This window comes from Drosophila sulfurigaster, chromosome 3 (genome assembly GCF_023558435.1).
Source record: "Drosophila sulfurigaster albostrigata strain 15112-1811.04 chromosome 3, ASM2355843v2, whole genome shotgun sequence".
Classification (NCBI taxonomy): domain Eukaryota; kingdom Metazoa; phylum Arthropoda; class Insecta; order Diptera; family Drosophilidae; genus Drosophila; species Drosophila sulfurigaster.
In genome coordinates this window covers 4,985,095-5,004,219 of record NC_084883.1, presented here as the reverse complement: position 1 = coordinate 5,004,219, position 19,125 = coordinate 4,985,095, and the positions used below count along the sequence as shown (strand labels likewise).

Here is a 19,125-nt window from a genome sequence, read left to right as displayed (position 1 = left end):
ATAAACTTGATTCAAGCGTAGCTAAAATCTCATTCGTTTTATACAAAAACAGTTGAATTTCCCAATTGGAGTAAAGGATATCATCTAGTCTAGCAACTTATATTTTGTCTCTAGGTTTTTAGATATTTTGTTGTAGTTGGCGTTAAATTGCATGTCGCATGTCCAACTTGGTGACCATTGATTGATGGCAATTGCGAATTGCCAGAGAGCTTTGGACAACAATGAAAAAATGCAACATTGTTCGAACTCCCGCAAAGCAGCTGCACAAACAAATACACAAACAACGCAATAAATGGTTCAAATACAATGTGAAAAAGTGTGCTAAACAATGAGAATTTCAATTGATAAGTTGCAACCGGATATTGAAAATCGTGCTTTAATAATTTGTTGCAGAGTTTACAATTTATGTTCGAAATCGTCAATTTAGTTCTATAAAAGACATCATTTATTATGATTGGAAACTCACTTTGCGAGCTTTATCTAACAATTTCATTGACAAATATTTTCATGAAAGAGGGACCAAATTTATTTTGATCACAAATCCAAGTATTTTTTTTGTTTAACTTGCATTCACAAAAAAGAACAATACATAATATAAATAATAATAATAATACTTGAAAACACGAAATTTAACATATAGCCTTGATGAAACTATTGCAGTATTTACTTTACAAAGGAAATTAAGCAATTCTTTTTTTTAAATAACTGAAAAGCGCGTCAATTTGTAAATATGAGTGAAAAGAAAGATCGCAATGAACTTAAAAAATATTGTAGAAAACAAAAAAGTGTTAAACTAAATATTTGTAAATGGAATGTTTAAATAATAATAATAATGGCATTCGTGTATAAAAAAAAGAAATTTGTATTAAATTTTCTTTGCTTTTTCCAATTTATTTTGTATTTTTATAAATGTGTTGCCATAAGGGAAATGATAAACAACAATGTTAAAGATAAAAATAAATTTAAGCAAATTGTATTGAGAAAAAAATGGGGTACAATAATTTACATTTATCAAAAAGAAAAAGAAGATGAGATGAATAAAAATAATGTGGCAGATGCATGGTCCAGTTGGAAAATGAAAGGTTCAACAATTTGCTCTTAGATAACATAATTGGATAGTTGTTTTTCTCACTTTGAAACGTAAAGTTAAGCATAGACTAAAGGCATAATTAAAGTAATAAAAAAAAGAAGATTAACAGCAACAATAAGCTACACCAACTAAATGTAAACGCACTTCAATTAACCTTAGCTTAGTGTCAATTGTCTCTCAATTATTTTTTCGGTGGAAAGTAGAAATCTGCACAATAATCGAAGTTAATTATAGTATATAGATATACCATAAACTCAATACAAAAATATACAAATACCAAATAGAATACGAATAGTCTAGTATTAAATGCACTTACTGAAATTATCATTTACAAAATTCGGGTGTAATTAGAATTCTAATTTGTGTACTTAAGCAACAAGCAGTTCGATCAAATGCATTTCCCGATGCGTGCGAACCAAATGATCCTAATGTCAATTTCAAGTTAAACTTAACTGTAGTTGTGTAAACGTAAACATATACATATAACATATACATATACATATACATACATACGTACATATGTGTATATACTTGCATATATACTGATGTAGTTGCGTAATTATTAAGTCGGAAAGGCGAGAGAAAAATAAAAGCGAAAAACAAGATCACAAAGATACACAACATAAAATTGATATACAAATCGAGTTACTTTAGCTACAACTAAACGTATTTTATGTAGTTGCAACACACACAGACACACACACAATACTACTTTAGCAATCTCGCGGCGATAGTTAATTTAAGAACACAGACACACACATATATACATACAATAGAGATACTTACACTTCTTGGCATGCAAAAATATTGTAAAAAGCAATTGAAAAAGTGTGATGATAGCAAAACTAATTCGAGTTGCTCATTCGCAACACGAAATAAAGCTGGTTGAATTCCTTGTATTCATCACACAAGAAAGGAAGAGGGGAGAAATTATTCAAATGTGATTTTGCTATATATCTTTTATATATATATGTATACATACGCACTTAATTATGTACAATTCGATGGCTCTGGTTTATGCAGTCGCATACTTTTAGACAACATTTATTGTAGCATACTTCTAGGCTAATGCTCTTAATGCTAACTGCAACTTTTGTTTGATGCCAACGACGCCTTGCTGTCTCTGTGTACTCTCATCATTTGACTATCCTTTCAGTTTCAATTTGATTTCAAATTTCACGAATATTGATGATTTGAATTTCGTTTCACCGACTAAATGTATAAATGGAGTCCAAGTAAAAGCCACCGCCTCTAACTATTTCTAATTAATCTTAGAGAAAATTGTGAACAAATTGTGTCTATGCTAACTGTAAACTATAAATAAAGACGAACAAAAAAAGTATAAGAAAACATTGAACATATATAGATGTGTGTGTATGTAAGTGTGTACTTGTACCCGTTAACGTACTTGTACTTGTAACTAAAAGATACTTATATACAGCATATACACATTATAGTAAACTATACATAAACAAATATATATATATGTAATGAAATATATATATATATACATAGATATACATATGTACTTATACAGGATAATCTTATATACATATGCAAATCCTTTTTGGACAAATTTTTCGATGTTGCTAATACGGTAAACAAATAATTACACACACTCTCACACATAGGCGACACTTTCACCCAGAGAAGTGTACGAAATTATTGTAAGTTGTGGTGCAACCTGGTCGAGTATAAAAAGAAAAGAAAAATAATTATAAAAACCTATAAATTAGATAAATAAACCTGGCTAATGCAATAGGCTAAACCAATGCTTAAACAACGTTTCGATTAGATTCATGTGGAAAAAGAGGCACAGAAATGAAGTGAATGTTATAATTGGTCGAGACTTGTATTTTCTTATGCCTGAGAACATTCATCCGAACATCCGAAATTATTATTCAAATGAGCATTCTCTCCGCCGATCATTGAATAGTGTCTATAACTTTCTATCAAACATGTTTTTAGAACTACCCACCAGCTGCTCTTCCAAACAAGACGCAAAACCAACACAAAAACCAACTATACAAGTCCTTTTCCAATGCAATGCAAATGAAAAAACAAACTATACAAAACGTACTTAGATGAGTACAACGATTTGTGTAGACGTACTCTCATAATCTGAATATCTAAAGACATGTTTTGCCATCACTATAAGAGATGCTCTTCTCAACGCTGACTGCAGAAATACCACCATATTTAACTAAAAGAGTAAAACTTAAACTTAAAGCATAAACTTACGAATCGAACAATTCTTGAATATATATACATACAAAATATATATATTTTAAAAGCGAATCAACTGTCTCAGATCCAACTGTGGACAGATCCAATGCGAGGCTCATGTATACAAAACATCAAATACAATTTAACAGCAATAATAAAAGAAAAAAAAAAAAAAAAAAAATAATAATAATGCAAGTAAACATACATACATCAAATATATTTTATTAGTAGCAAAATTTGACAACAAAACCAATGAAAATAATATTAACTATAATAAATAAATATAAATGTTATATATATGAACTAAGGTTAAGTGTGTATTGAATATCATTGCAACAACTAACAAAAATAATTAAATAAAAAGGCAACTAATCCAACCAAAAGTTGTTAAGTTTTTCCGCTTTAAGTGTCAAATTAGCTAAATATTGTAATTATAAAAGAATAAATAATAATTGCTTGATAAAAACAACATCAACCAAAAACCAAAAAACCAAAATGAACTCTAAAAAGACAAGAAACAATTTTTAACTGTTAGCGCAAATTTTAATTGTAAAAAAAAAACAAAAAAGAAATACAAACAAATTATTTAGTTAAGCGCATTGCGACATTTGTTAACAAAATTAGATTTTATTTAATTTTTAATAAAAACCAATAATAAAAAATGCCAAAAAAAAATATATATATACATAACATATATGTAAACGAAAACACAAGCAAGGTAAAACGTTACTTTGAGGCCCAAAAATGTTGTCTAATCTTACAAAAGAGAAAACATGAAAATAAAAAAATAATACATTTACCTACCTAACTACAGGCGACACGAAATGGAGATAAATGACGAATGTTAGCCGTGAAAATCCGCATATAAAAATATATGAGAAAACCAAAAATAAAATGTTCATACATAAATGTATTCGTAATATCAGAACATTTAACATACAAATAACATAAATACGAACCACAATAATAATTCACAGAGAAACAAGTGGCAAGTTATAATGAAACTTTATGCATACAACAATATTGTAACAGCAAACGAAATGCGAATAAATAAAAATTAAAATTAAATATTAAATTGCAAGCGAACACTTTATTTTGGTATGCCAAGGGAGATACTGGTTGTCCTTCCTATTATAGATATTGGCGGTCCATCGACATCATGCTTCACTTTGAATGGATTTAACGTATAACTTAACTGGTTATATTTTATCTTTCTCTCTCCGGACAGAAACATTGGAACTCAGAGCGAGAAAGAGAGTGAGAGACTTGCTGGATTCCCTATCTATCGCTAGTTATAAATCCAATTTGAGCTGGAAGCCATAAAACATTTTCCGGATAGGTAAAAGTTATGCATGTTTCCCATTTAAGTTGGAGTTTTGTTGTTGATTTTGCACACTCTGAATGTATGTAGAAGTGTGCACAACATTTGTGTGTATGTTTATATGTGGATGATTGTGTTTGCATGTGACAACAATACGCGATGACTTTGGTTTTTTCCCCATTTAATGCTCTAGTGTTACGGCGGGTTTCAAATGGCAATAAAGCGAGGGCAGCAATTGACATTATCGAGAATTAAGTTCGTTGGTTTGAAATTTTAAGAAGATTATACAAAGCTCTCAGATCAAAAGTTGTTTATCCAAGAGCTATGTCCAAATTAATTTTATACATTTTTTGATTTTTATACCCGCTACCCATAGGATAGAAAGATGTCATGTCTTTCGACCGACAGGAAATAGTAAGTAATGTATATAGTAGACTATATATATGTATATGTATATTCTTGATCAGGGTCAACAGCCAACACAGTAAAGCCGTGACCGTCTGTCCGTTCGTATGAACACCTATGTATGTACATAGATCACAGAGACTATTAAAGATAGTATATTTACAATTTGCTTATAACAGTTGTTGTGGTCTGATTGACCAAGTTTATTTTAGATTTTGGAATATTATTATTATTATAAACAGGTTTTTAAAAAAGTAAAGGTTTTTATAAAAGTTAATTAACACTAACACTATTACTAAAGCGCTGGCTGCTAAGACCTTAAGCTTAGATTGCTTTCAATTAAATAAGAATAAGAATAAGTTATTCAGGAAATAATTTTATATTACAATATTTCTTTGGTTGAAAATCACCTTAATTTCATATATGATATACATATGTTGAAAGTATATCGGTATACCATATATAACCATATCATGTTTTATATTTTAGTATTTTTGGTATATTAATTTAGTATATTTTAATCATAATACTGAAATACTTTCCTTGAAAATGGGTAGCAAATATCCCACAGTTTACCACGCTCAACTGTAGCTATCTTAGATGTTTTTTAAGTTTACATAAAATGTGCAAAATTGTGACATTTATAATATAAATATCAGTCTGATACATTGAACTTTTGAAAAGATTAAATCTCAATACAAATGTCAAACTACGAAAATTGTTCAAGTTGCCCTCTTTATAGTGCATTTTTTGTGGCACAAAGAAATGTTTGGCTGTACATATCCCATTTTGCTGTCAGTTGGAATGAAACCGCTACAACAATCGCAACAGCAACAGCAGTAATAATATGACAAAAAAAATACCCAATTAATATTGCTCAATGTCAAAATATGACACTTAACACTGCGCAGATTGGGAAATAAATTTGGGAACCTGAGCGAGAAAAAAACGGGAAAACTGAAATGTGAAAACGGAAAAGTTGGAACAAGTTTATCAAAAACCATTTCACTTCTTGACATGGAGCAGAGCTCACTACAAATTGTTCAGGGACAGGGGTAGAAGTGGAGAAAAGGTTAAGTAAGAAAGGTCAGTGAGAAGGAGCTCAAATGACTTCATTAGTTTAATTGCAAACATTATTATAGTGCACCCAAAAAGTTGCACTTACTGAAGAAAGAACAGAAGCAAGGACCCAGCCAGGACCTAAGCACCCGAAGGAGCCTCCATTTGACTCATTTAGCAAACGTTTCTTGTCTGCCTGCAAACAACAATTGTTGCTTGGCCAAAAGAGATAATGAGGCAAAAGGCAAACTCAAAATCAAGCAAAAAAGGCGTGAACATAGCGCCACATTTCCCCCCTTTTCTCTATATACATCGTTCTTCTCTTTTTACACTCATTTGCCGCCGCTGCATAAAATGGCTAAATTATGCAGTGAGAAATGCGAAAAGAAAACAGAAAAAAGAAAAAAGAAATCTTTGCCAGCTGCCAAAATGCCAAAGCGGTTAAGAGAGCAACCCAAGCAGCCCAAACACATTCCCAGCCATCGCCTGCGATGGCTTTAGCAATTTTCTTACTTATAAAATTAAATTTAACCAACGTCTTTTACTTGTGCTGAATAAACAACAATGAGCCTTGTACTCATTACTTGCTACACAATGAACTTGTGAGGAACAGAGGAGTTCGGATTTCTAGCTCATTGTTAAGTATTTTCAGTTCCCTTCCTCTTTTTTCTTTCGCTTTTACTTTTAACCAAAATTGAACTGAATGGCTTTGAAGTTCATTCGATTTCCAAAATAAGTTGGGAAATTTTATGTTTTAAGGTGCGAGAGAAGTCAAAGGGGTTTCTTTATTATTGTAGATTACACTAATTAAGCTGTGACTATCAAAATACTTTTAATTGACTTAAAATTTTATATAAAAACTAATAATAATCCAATATCATTAAATTCATAACGCAAGTCTTATGCTATACACTCCAAGCTAAATTACTATAAAATCATAATTTTCAAATGTATAATGAAACATTAAATTACTTAAAAAAATGTAAACGATTATAATTTGATTTCTTTGCTTTTAAAATCTGTTAGCAAGATAATTTATAACCGAAGTTGTAATCTTAAATAATCAGACATTCAAAAAGTAATTGATTTTAAAGTTGCATAATGTAAGGATATATTTCTATTCTTTTATTAAACATTTTACGCTACTTCAATAAGAAAAAAAACCATCTTCTTCACCAGAGTTATTATTTCTATATAAATTATATTATAATTTATGTTCAAGACAAACTAGACTTCAAACCCTATAAAATATACCAAATAGTCAACATTTAATTCGACTGCAGCTTTCTTACCTTCTACTCATTTTAAATAAAATCAAAATATTAAGGTTTTTTATTTAAAATAAACAAAATTAATAAACCACAAAAATACTAAAAATATTCCAAAGGTTTTTTTGGTATATTGATACAGTACTACATTCAAAATATACCATACGGTGCAAAAAATATCATACTATCAGTGCAAGCATATAAAACCTGTATTAAATGAACGTTTTTGCTCATACAAAAGTATTTCTTTAATAACTTCTACTTCTTTTTAACCGATCACAACCAAATTGCCAGGAATCATAGATACTATAGTTATTATTGTCTGTACCGAAATATAGCTTTAAAATTACGCGCCTGTAGCTTTCTTAATTGTTTATTCTATAATTATACAATTTATGCACCATTATTGTCCCTGTAGTCGTCATTCAATATTAGCTTGTGATTTCATCAGCGTCATTACTGGAAGCTTAGCTTCTATTTAAAATATGCTATAATTTTCTTTATATTTTTAGACAAATTATACATAAAGACATAGAAAATGTATAAAAAAGTTAATTTATATTAATATTATGTTCGTTTCACTGTGGAACGTTTTTACTTATCATTTGTTTTTCTATAGTCGTCATTCATTATTAAGTTGTTCTTTCATCAGTGTCATTACTAAAGTTTTTACGCTCATATACTTATGAACCTTCTACTACGCTTCCTTCTATTTCTCTGCCACACTCTATCACGCTATTGACTATGTAATGCCATAACGGTATTTGAAGCGTTCTAACGCCAAGCTCGTATGACTCGTATCGAATAACATTATTAGTGCTTTTCTTCTTTGTACTTCTCACACATTTTCCTTGGCACACAAACTTTTAGCATAATGGCATATCAGCTTCACTGCTGCTGCAGCCTTCTCTCTCTCTCTCTCTCTTTCTGTCCTACTCTATATCTGTCTCTTTCTCTCTGTCGCACACATTACCCACTCAGCTTGGGCCATTAAAGAATGCATCAAAAAAACGGAAATTGCCTTTTTTCCAAAGCTTTTGCCAGCTGCAAGTTTGTCGGTTGCATATTGAAAATTAGCTGCTCCGATATTAATGTGCAAATTGCATTCGCCAGTGATGCGCATCCTCCGCCCAGGTAAAATGAGAGCAACTTAAGCATTAAATTAAGAATACAAGAGGCTAAGCGAAGAGAGGAATCAACTGTGCCATATGCTGTTCTAGAAAAGATTGAAGCACTCTGTTCTGCAATTTATTTAACATAAGTAGTTTTCTCATATAGAGAAAGAATATTTACTACTAAAAACATATAATCGTCACTTAATTAACAAAATTAACTGCGCTTTATTCATTTAAGCAATTAATTTAGTAACACCGTAATTTTTCTCAATTGTACAGGGTATAAATGTCATTTGAAGCTTGATAATTGAATGTCGCTCGAGTTCTTTGTATTTCAACGCGTGGCAAGCACAAAAAAGGTCAGCTTCAATGGCAAAATAATTATTTTTCATTAATATTGCAGGCAAGTGAAGAGGATACACATTCTTTACATCTGTAAGACCCAGAGTTGGCCACAAACTGACAAAGCCAAAATAAACTGAGGTCTTGGGTAAAAAGTCGAGAGAAAATTAGAAAATACATTTTTCAGCATTAAAAATTGTTCGACGTGCGGAGATTGCGGTAATTTCGCTTAACAGTTAGCTGCAGCCACACACACGCACTCACACACACACACACACCCAAACAACAATACACACACACACAGGGCGTCCAGTGGTTGGCAATGTTTCGACACATGCTGTGGTACCAGTCAAACACACCTGCTCTCGCTCGCCAGTTGCTATAGGAAGGTGTGGGTGTGAGTGTGGGGGTGTAACTGAGTGGGCGGCGCTTAATGTCGAGAGTGTTGGCCAACTGTCGGATGGAGGAGGATACGAGGACAGCAGGACCCACAGGACGGAGGCCAGCAGCTGCCACTTGACATGAGCAACGGCAACAGCAACAGCAACAGAAAAAGCAACGATACAACTCGAGAGCCTTCGTTCAACTACAACACTCACTCACACACACTGGCAACATTTTGCTTCCGCTTCCAAATGGCAAAAACATACAACAAACTCCCCCACAAATGTGCAGCCAGCACAAAAGTGTAACTAAAACAATCTGAAATAAGATATTTTACACAAACTAAAAAACCAAAGTTTGTGGGGGAAAAATACTGGAAAAAACTGTTTATGGAACTGGCACATTATAGCTTAATATTGTGCTTATTAGACTAGTTGGTATTCTACAAGAAGCAAGCTACTAACACAGATGAACTGCTTTCAATGAAAATATAGTTTAATTATAAGGAAATTCTCATGGATATTAAAGCTATTTTAAAATGCTGTACGATAGCTAGTAAAACTTTTATACATTGCATTATACACGTGCAATTTTATTAACTGAAAATATATGTACACACATTTCTGTTTAAAGCGTTAATAAACAAACTTTGTATCTTACATTCTTACTCAGGTAATCAATAATGCAAAATATACCCGATTATCAGCCAAAGCAACTAAAACTCCATTGGCGTACGAGTTTTTTCTCATACAGTAGTATTTCTTCAATAACTTCCAAAATTTTCAGATCGCAACCAAATTTTCAAGAATCATCAATATTATAGATATTATTATATGTTTGATCGCTCTAGCTTTAAAAATACGCTAGTTATTCGATTTTTGTCCATTTGCAGTGCGGAAATGGAGTGGAGGCATGCCTGTTACATATGTATGTACATTGCAGGAACAAAGTTATAATACCCTTCTACCCTATGGGTATCGGGTATAAATACGCCGAAAAATATCAAAATACACAGAAGTCTTTATTAGGTATATCGATATAACATAATATTATTATTAAAATATTCACTATGGTACAGAATATACTAGATTGTCAACCAAAACCTATAATACCTAACTGCAGAATCCGTTTTTAATATATAAAATTATTATTTAAATGACTTATACAATTTTTATCCGATTGCAGACCAATTTTCATATTATGTATGCATGTATGTATGTATGCATACCTTAAGCTTCAAATTACGCTTGCTATTCAATATTTTTCGATTTGCGATGCGGTGAAGCAAACTTAATTTGCGAGCAAATTTAACAAGTCAAGAATATATATACTTTCTGGGGCGGAGATTCCCCCTTCTACCTGTTACATATAATCCTGGAGGCACAAAGTTATAATACCCCTTTTATCCTTCTTTCCTAAGCTGCTATAAAAACTAAAAAATAAAAAAATTTAACAAAATTGTTTATATTCAAAATAAATGTACAAATAAAAAAAAAAATCAAATATTATTTATAATAATAAACATCTACAAAAAATCCAAATTATTCAATTATGTGATTTCTAAACACATTCCATAATAATTATCTTTGTCTAGTTTGAATTAAAATTACTTTAACTTTTGCAAAATTTTTCATATTTTCTTGTAAGTTATCAAGTATGAATGCATCCTCCATTAGCAGTCGATGTAAGTGAAATTTAAAATCAATAAATCATATTATATGTTATAAAGCCGAGAAATGAATAATGATTACAATAATATGAAGCTTCCTGCTTACTAAGAGACTCACTTATTTTGTTTATCATTTCGTGACAACTGGTTTTCAAGCTTCCTCAACAGCTGCACTGAAGCGCAGCATTTAAATCTAAATAAAAAACAGAAAATATAAAATGGATGGAAAAAGAGAGAGAGAATGCGATTCAACACGCTGGCTTAATGTATTTTAGCGCTTGGGGCGCACACATTAAAAACCACAGCAATAACAACGACAACGCGAGAGATGCCATCAACAAAAAGCAGCTAAGGATGAAGGGCGAGGCAGAGCGGGGCAGGGCAGCGCAGGGCGTAGGAAGCTGAAAGCTGAAGGCGCCGCAATCCTGAAACATATGCCACAACAACAAGGCAGAGCAAGTGAAGTGTAGCTCCAGGTGTTTGGCTGTTTGGCTGTTTAGCTGTGTGACCAGCTGCCGCAATTCCCACGATACTTGCCACAAATGTGCTCAAATGTGCACAGAAATGTGACAACAATGTGACTAAAATTGACTTTCCGTAATGCGTATTACAATTACGTACGTAAGCGTGAAATCGCTAAAATTTGACAAATCATCGGACAAACAATAGAAACGGCAACATAGATAAAAGCATGTGCTGCCAATATGGCATTAAGTCCAGTCTTATCCGTTAAGTGTGCAGAGTAAGAGTACAAAACCTATTGCAAGGCATCAATCATAAATACATTATTTAAGCTGCAGGCCAATCGACAACAGCAACAACAATATGGATGGCTTTGTGTCTTTTAGTCCATTGTGTGCATGTGTCTGGAGAGGGGAGGCGAGAGTTTGCGGCTAATTGCATTTGCTCGGCCAGAAAGCTTAGACGTAACTCGATAAGCTCGCATGCTTTCGGCTCTGTCCGTTGGCATTTTGACTCAATTATGAAATTTTGCAGCAATTAAAAGTTAATGAGATATGCAACGACAACATTGTCCGCCAGCGGGTCTTTCATTGTCAACCACCTCGCAACCGGGCCTCGCAACCTAAAGTCGAAGCCACGCTGAAAAGTAGGCAACACAAATTGTGAGGTGCGTGCCAGGTTCGATGGTGCGTATGCGTGATTTTTAATTGCTATTGCAGCGCAAACCACAATAATGACACTGTAAGGCTTGCATGTTCCGCAACGATTTGTCCAATTATACGGGGTCCTTTGCATAAATACGTCTAAATAGTGAATATGACTGATTTGCACTTGAGATTAAAGGTGTTTTCGTTTTATGAGTCAATAAACATGTACAATAAATATGCGAATGGAGCGCAGCGAGGTGCAAACGAGGCCTTGCCACGTTTTCGCATTCCAGATAAAACGCGATTAAATTCATTTTGCTCGCTCCTGGATTTGTCGGCTGTCTGTCATCCAGTGTAAACACTTTGATTGCTAGCCAATAAAATGCTCGCTGCTCGTTTGGCGAAATATGTCAGGCATGTGTTGAAATGCCATTCTCAATGGCAGCAATGACTGTCGATACTCAACTAGCGTGTAATTCAGTTGCGAATCGACAATGGACAACTTCAAAGCAGAGCTAATGCTCAACCAGCACAGCGTTGTGCGCTCCAACATGGAACCATTAACTCAGCTGCATACAATCAACAACAGCTTCGTTTTGGACATTGTACTGCGTCTCGATCGCAGCAAGCATTTCAAGAACTTTGTGTTCTTCATCTCGGAGCAGCTGAATCTCAACAATGCTGGTGCCATCGAGTTCTTTGGCAATTTCTGGCTCACATTTCCATATGTACCCAGAATATTTGTCAGACGACCAATCGAATCAGACAAATCGATCAGAGATCTCATAAGCACACCTTCGTTGGTGCTCATCTGCACAACGAATCGCAGTGATCCCATCATGGACGTGGCAAGTCAGAGTCTTCGGGGAATGCGTTGGCTAAAGACTATCTTTGTGCTCTTTCCCAAATTGCGAACGGACCAGGATCACAGTGAAGCGCTCTCCTCTCAAGTTAAGGATGTGCTCGACTGGACATGGACCAAACAGTTTATTAACACGTTTCTCCTAACCATCAAGAATAATTTATTTCTGCTTCAGCCATATCCAACGCCCAAGGTTGTGAATAAAACGCGTACCTGGCGCTCCAAGCATCTGTTCAAAGATACCAGCAGTATCATCAACACCAAAGGATATAAGATACGTACTCCCGTATTCGATGATCTGCCTCGTGTATTCAAGGGAATTGATCAAAAGGTTTACGGCACGAGTGCCGAGTTTTTCAAGGATTTCCTCGAGTTTATCAATGCCGAGATTGTGGACACAAGCGCCAATCTGAGCATCAAGTCATTCGACTTGCCCACTCTGCTGGAGCTGGTTGCTCAGGGTGTCTACGAGACATTGATACACTCATTTACGGATCTGATTGGCAACTATTCGGTGAGCATTAGCTATCCGCTTGGCATCAACGACTGGTGCATCATGGTGCCCTACAGCAACGAGTCCTTCCAGGAGTTGTACGTCCGCGAGGCTCTGCAGAACAGCGTTTGGCTGCTCTTGCTCCTGGCCATTGCCTACATGAGCTTCGCCATCTGGCTGTGCTCCCCACAACGGCCACGTGATCTAAGTGGCGCTGTGCTTCAGTGCATCTGCAGCATTACAAACAATCCGCCATTGTCGATCATGAAACCAGCTACGCTGCGAATGCGCTTTCTCTACGTGATACTATTCATCATGGGTCTCAACTGCTCCAACATGTACATCTCCAAGATGGCCAGCTACTTGACTTCGGCACCTCAACCTCGACAACTAAACACGCTGCAGGACATTATTGATGCGGATTTGCGCATCCTGGTGCAGGGCTATGAGTACGATCGTCTGGCGAGATCACCGCAAACCTATCCGCCACGCTTCTTGCAACAGGTGGACATCGTCAATGCTGATGTACTTCAGCATCATCGGGACAGGATGAATGCCAGTTATGGCTACTTTGTGCCCTCAGATCGTTGGGATTTCATGAACTTGCAACAGAAGCACCTGCGGTGGCCCATCTTTCGATTGACAGAGATCTGTTCGGGTCCCTTCTACCATGTTTATCCTATGCACCTCGATTCGCATCTTCGCTCGCCGCATCAGAACTTTATCTTGATTTCACAACAGTCTGGCCTGAAGGTTCATTGGAAACGTGAGGCTTTCTGGGCAGCTCTGCGCATGCACTACTTTCGGCTATACATCGACCAGGATGAACCAACGCCTCTCAGCATGAGCTTCATCTCTAGCATGGTGCGCACCTGGTGTCTGGGTCTGGTGCTTGCCGGATTGGCATTTGTTTTCGAGATGAAGTGGCATGAGCTTATGAGAATTTACAGGCGATTCAGGAGAACCTAGAGTATAATAGTACTTTATGTCAAAGAAGTGCAGAAGAATGTATTTTTAATCCCACATAGAATATACTCAGAATCTATCCCAAATAGCACTCAATTAAGAACTTCTCTTTTCTCTAAAATTAGTTTACTAATTGGCTAATGCTTCTCACAAATATAATAATATTTACACTTTATAAATTAAATTATTTTTATATAAATTTATAGGTATCAAATTTCTATACAACATAGACCTCCAACGCTGTCTATGCTAATATTGCTTACAAAAAGAGATTATAATACTTTTAATTATTTAAATATAAACAAGTAATACTCATTTTCAAATAAGCTAACCTCAATGTTATTACGGAAACGTCGCACCAAATTTTGTTGAATATTTTGTCTTCAAAATTTTAACTAAAAAACAAAACCATCGGAATTTGAGATAACTTTTAATTAATTAAACTCTAAAAAAGTCTTGTTATATAATTATTTGTATTTATTTATTTGTGAGCAACGGTTTCATATTAATGAACAGAATAAACCGTATTTCGTCAACTCTTTAGCTGTGTTTCCATTTTCGATATTTCGATTCTTAAGGAGCAAATTTAATATATATTAAATTTTAATATATATTAAATTTGAATATATGTAAAATGTTGCATATATATAAAGTATATATGTATATTCTTGATCAGCCTCAACAGCCTAGACGATATAGCCATATCTGCCTGTCCGTCTGTCTGACTATCCGACTGTCTGTATAATTACCAATATCTCAGAGACTATAAAAGAAAAAGCTGAAATTTTTGTTTCACGCAGATCATGTTTGTTTTAAATTTTTTCTACGCCCGCTTTTGTCATTTTAAAATTACGTTTTTGGTATGACTCCTGAAAATTTGTGATCCATTCAAAGTCTTAGACGTTATTCAGGAAATAATTGAATATGTCAGAAAACGACAACAGTTATCAGATTTTAAATGCTATCGCAAACAATCACAAATATTTTGTATTCTTTAGTACAATATAAATCCACATATGTATAAGTAGCAGATCAATATAGAAAATATAGCGCTTGGTGTGTAATATCGTTTTTCCATTGTTTTGTTTTTATTGAAACTAAATTTGATTATAAATTAATTAATAACCTAGCGTGGATTTACTAGCGCAAATAGTATTTTTGTAATATAATAATTTGGTATATTTAAAAATGATTATGCAATTCACACTCACGAGCACACTCTACTGTAGCTTTCTTGCTTGTTTTAAATTAAAAATTAAATTTAAAATTTAACTTATTTTCTGATAGTATGCAAACGTATTTTTTTTAACCAAATATGCTCAATTATTATCCACAATATTTCAATATATTACAGGCAGAGTCATAATGCCATTGATGAAGAACGATTACAATTTCTGGTTAAATAAATATTTTATTCAAGTAGAGGTGCGACCAGAGCTCGTTGTGTATTTATTTAACGTTCATGTTATGTTATATCGAGCAATTCCCGTGAAACGTAAGCAACGCTTTGTTCATTTGCTTTTTTTATAGCATTACTAAATGGAAAATATGGGTAAAAGCTAATTAAGTATTGAGTATAACATCTGGGACCTAACCACATCATGAATTAATACATAAACTTTGAAAAAAGTTCTCCTTTAAAGTTTGGGGTTTGTCACTTACGTTTTTTCGCGAAAAGGTCTCTTCTATATTTCATATTCATTGGTCTTTGCTAAAATGTCACCAGTTGACAATAATTTAAATATTTAAATTGTCACTGACAGAGCGTAAAATACGCGCCCAACTTAGCTCAAGGCAGAAGATTATAATCGCAATTGCAGCCATGGTCAGAAGGAAAATAAATGCAATCGCAAGATGTTGCAGTCCCGCTGAGGTGTACTCCTTGTTCTCCTGCAAGCGCTGCACAATTCCCGCCCGCAATGCAGATTCAAAACTGATTTTGGCATAATAATTATGCAGCCCAGAGGAGTGCACGCGAAATGTGTAGTACTCGAGGTCCCTCCACAGGGATGAGTCCATCTGCATGGGATAGGCAAGGTGGAAAGAACCAAAGCAAATGTCGCTAAACTTGAAATGAGGCTGCTTCAAGTGCCGCTGCTGTTCATTCAAAAATTGCCAAGTATCCTCGGTCACAAAGTAAGCATACGAGCTGTTGAAAGCCATCTGATGCTGAGCATAGACTCCGCTGTCCACAGGTCGTAGAAGTTTCCGAAACTCCGTCGGAAGATCTGACTGCATTTCCAAAAGGAACTCCAATTCATAGTCGATAATCATAACTGGCAGTTGCGCCTCCACCAGATCCTCCATTGTGTTGAGCTGAGCATGAAACAGATTCACAGTCAGAATGCTGCCAAGTGTCGAAGTGTAGTACGCAAACAAGAAGAAGCCATGGAAAAAGACGGTGACTAAAAGCAGAATTCGCAGTATTGATGGCTGCATCAACTGTCGACCTGTTGCTATATTGATGATGTAGCAGAAAGAGTTGAGCAAGGCGGCAATGAAAGATTCTGCAGCACTCTCTGAGGACAGCCAAATCCAGAGTAGCTCCAGTGACAGCAGAGCCACAAAAGCGCCAACCACGAAGAACCACACGACACCAGAGAAGGGCTGCACAGCATACAAATAGGTGGAGACCTTGTTGTACAGCGGAACCATTAAACACCAGCGCACTACGAGCAGCGGATAGCTCTTCTCCAGTTCATCGTCGGACCGGAAGAGCGCGTAGGCATGGGCGGAGAACTCAATGCGACGTTGACGAACCAGCTCCAGGGTTAGCTTCATATTAATCACCTGACCGCCAAGTGCATCCTTGGGTAGTTCCAGCTTAGTGAAGCTTCCGTTGAGATGCTGAACAAATGTTTCTATGATGCGATAGGTGCTCCCCTCATAGTGACCGCCAACCTCGAATAAATGTGGGGCGTCCTCTCGCAATGGTGTCGCAAAACTGAAGCCTCTCACATCCATTTGAGCGTTAACCATTTCCCTGCGTTTACGTTGGAAATACTTTTTGAGATCTGTGCGATTCTCAATTTGCTTTGCGGGATATCTTGCGGTGCCAAAGAGCTGATTACTTCCATCCATCGATTCGAAATACAGCAGCGAATTCTCAAACTGATACTCGCCTAGAAAGCGACACATCTCATAGACAGGCTCCATGTCTCCAATCTTATCCATCATCATAAATACACTGAAGTAATAGTGCCTGGCCAGCAGCACTTTGTTGACCACCTTCATAATTGGATCTTCGACTCCGGTGGTGAACACAATGCTCATGTGATTACGCTTGGCAGAGGATCGAATCATTCGCATCTCTGAGTTGTTGTAGACGACAATCTGAGTAATGCCATAGGAATCTGCCATTATGCGAATGAACCGGTCCATTTGCTCCGTGTGCTCTGTGTGAAGCTCTTGGCTGATAAACCACACAATTTCCTGAAACTGAATCATCTTTTGGAACGGCATCAACAGTCCGGTAATGTACCTTAAATTCCAACCATCGACCAACAGTTGAAATGCCATCAGCAGGAACACTCCCAGCAACCAATGCGACCAATACATGACCTTACTTGCGATGCGAACACAGTGCGTATGCGTAATGGTTACGTTTTGTTAAGCATCTGAAGCGATTAATTCGGTCAGCTAATTACCACAGGCAAATGCCTCCAGAGATTACAACTTACAAGCTGCCATAACACAGCAATTAATGCTCAGGAGCTTAACAACCATTTGTTGTTTTCATAACATTTTGTGTCAATGAAAGTTTGTTCTGTGGAAACGATAAATGTCAATCGAAACTACTTAAATGTGGTAATAATAATTAGGAGGCTCCAAATAGATATAATTTTATAATGCAATTAAGAATTAAAAGTAAAGATTGAAGTTTGTCCATTGTATTGTGTAGCGTATATAATAACAAATAATAATAATAATAATAATATTTTTTTTTTTTTTTGAGGTAGGGAAGAAAATGTCTACACACTAGACATCTGCATGAGTGGCAAAAAAAATCACATTCAAATGCACAATGCTCAAAATGAGTTGAATGAATTTGAAAGCAAAGCCAAACTGAAGTGAATGAGTTGACTCGCTTACGTACGACTCAGTCGCACAAAGAATAGAGAAAGAGAAACGAATTAAATGAAGTGAGAACTCAGAAAACTGAGACGCTGAATTCGAACGATTCAAGTTGCAACTGTAAATAAAATTAAACTGTAAATATAAATTAAAACAATAACATTAAACTAAAAATACTACAAATACATACAGATTCGTCCGCTTCTTTTATTAATAAGGTGTCCATGAATGCGTCTTTGAACTCAGAAAAAGAATGGATCGAATTTGCACGCAACAACTCGAATTACTCGAATATACTACGCAGTGTCAAATTTGTCATTTCCCTTTTCGCTTCATTCGTTCTCTTTCATTTCGTTCAACGTCCCAAGCTATGAAGCAAAACGCGAACTCATACTGATACAATGTCGATTCATTTCTTGCATTCTACTCATTCAATTCCATTCGATTCGAATGTATTCAATGAGACGTATGTTGTGAGTGGTCTCGTGCAGATGTCTACTACACACCACCATAGCGACGTCTCAAACCATGGCTGTGCGGGGATCGCATATGCATGCTGACCCGCTCCCCTTTCGCTGTTTCAGGGCGGAATTCCCCAGCCCGGAGCCGCATTTGAGTGCGCATAACTTCAGGCTGGGCGCTCTGGTGTTTTCAGCTCATCGTTTCACCTGCGTCCTCTTTTTGCGTCGGAGGATTCTCTCGACGTGTATCGTTATTAATTTCCAGTTTTGCTCGTTACTTA

The 19,125-nt window shown here is 35.4% G+C and overlaps 2 protein-coding genes across 2 annotated transcripts; one reads left to right on the top strand and one right to left on the bottom strand.

The window, feature by feature from the left end:
• The first annotated feature begins 10,950 nt into the window (after nucleotides 1-10,950).
• Nucleotides 10,951-14,330, top strand: LOC133843488 (uncharacterized). The gene has a single exon (XM_062277062.1). It carries the CDS (start codon nucleotides 12,483-12,485, stop codon nucleotides 14,310-14,312), a length of 1,830 nt encoding a protein of 609 aa, XP_062133046.1. The 5' UTR covers nucleotides 10,951-12,482; the 3' UTR covers nucleotides 14,313-14,330.
• Nucleotides 14,331-15,675: 1,345 nt separating this feature from the next.
• Nucleotides 15,676-18,112, bottom strand: LOC133845157 (uncharacterized). The gene has a single exon (XM_062279525.1). It carries the CDS (start codon nucleotides 17,865-17,867, stop codon nucleotides 16,047-16,049), a length of 1,821 nt encoding a protein of 606 aa, XP_062135509.1. The 5' UTR covers nucleotides 17,868-18,112; the 3' UTR covers nucleotides 15,676-16,046.
• Between the last annotated feature and the right edge of the window lie 1,013 nt (nucleotides 18,113-19,125).

Excerpts from the sequence above, each read along its gene's own strand:
- LOC133845157 (XM_062279525.1), bottom strand. The coding sequence starts at position 17,867 with ATGTATTGGTCGCATTGGTTGCTGGGAGTGTTCCTGCTGATGGCATTT.
- LOC133843488 (XM_062277062.1), top strand. The coding sequence starts at position 12,483 with ATGGACAACTTCAAAGCAGAGCTAATGCTCAACCAGCACAGCGTTGTG.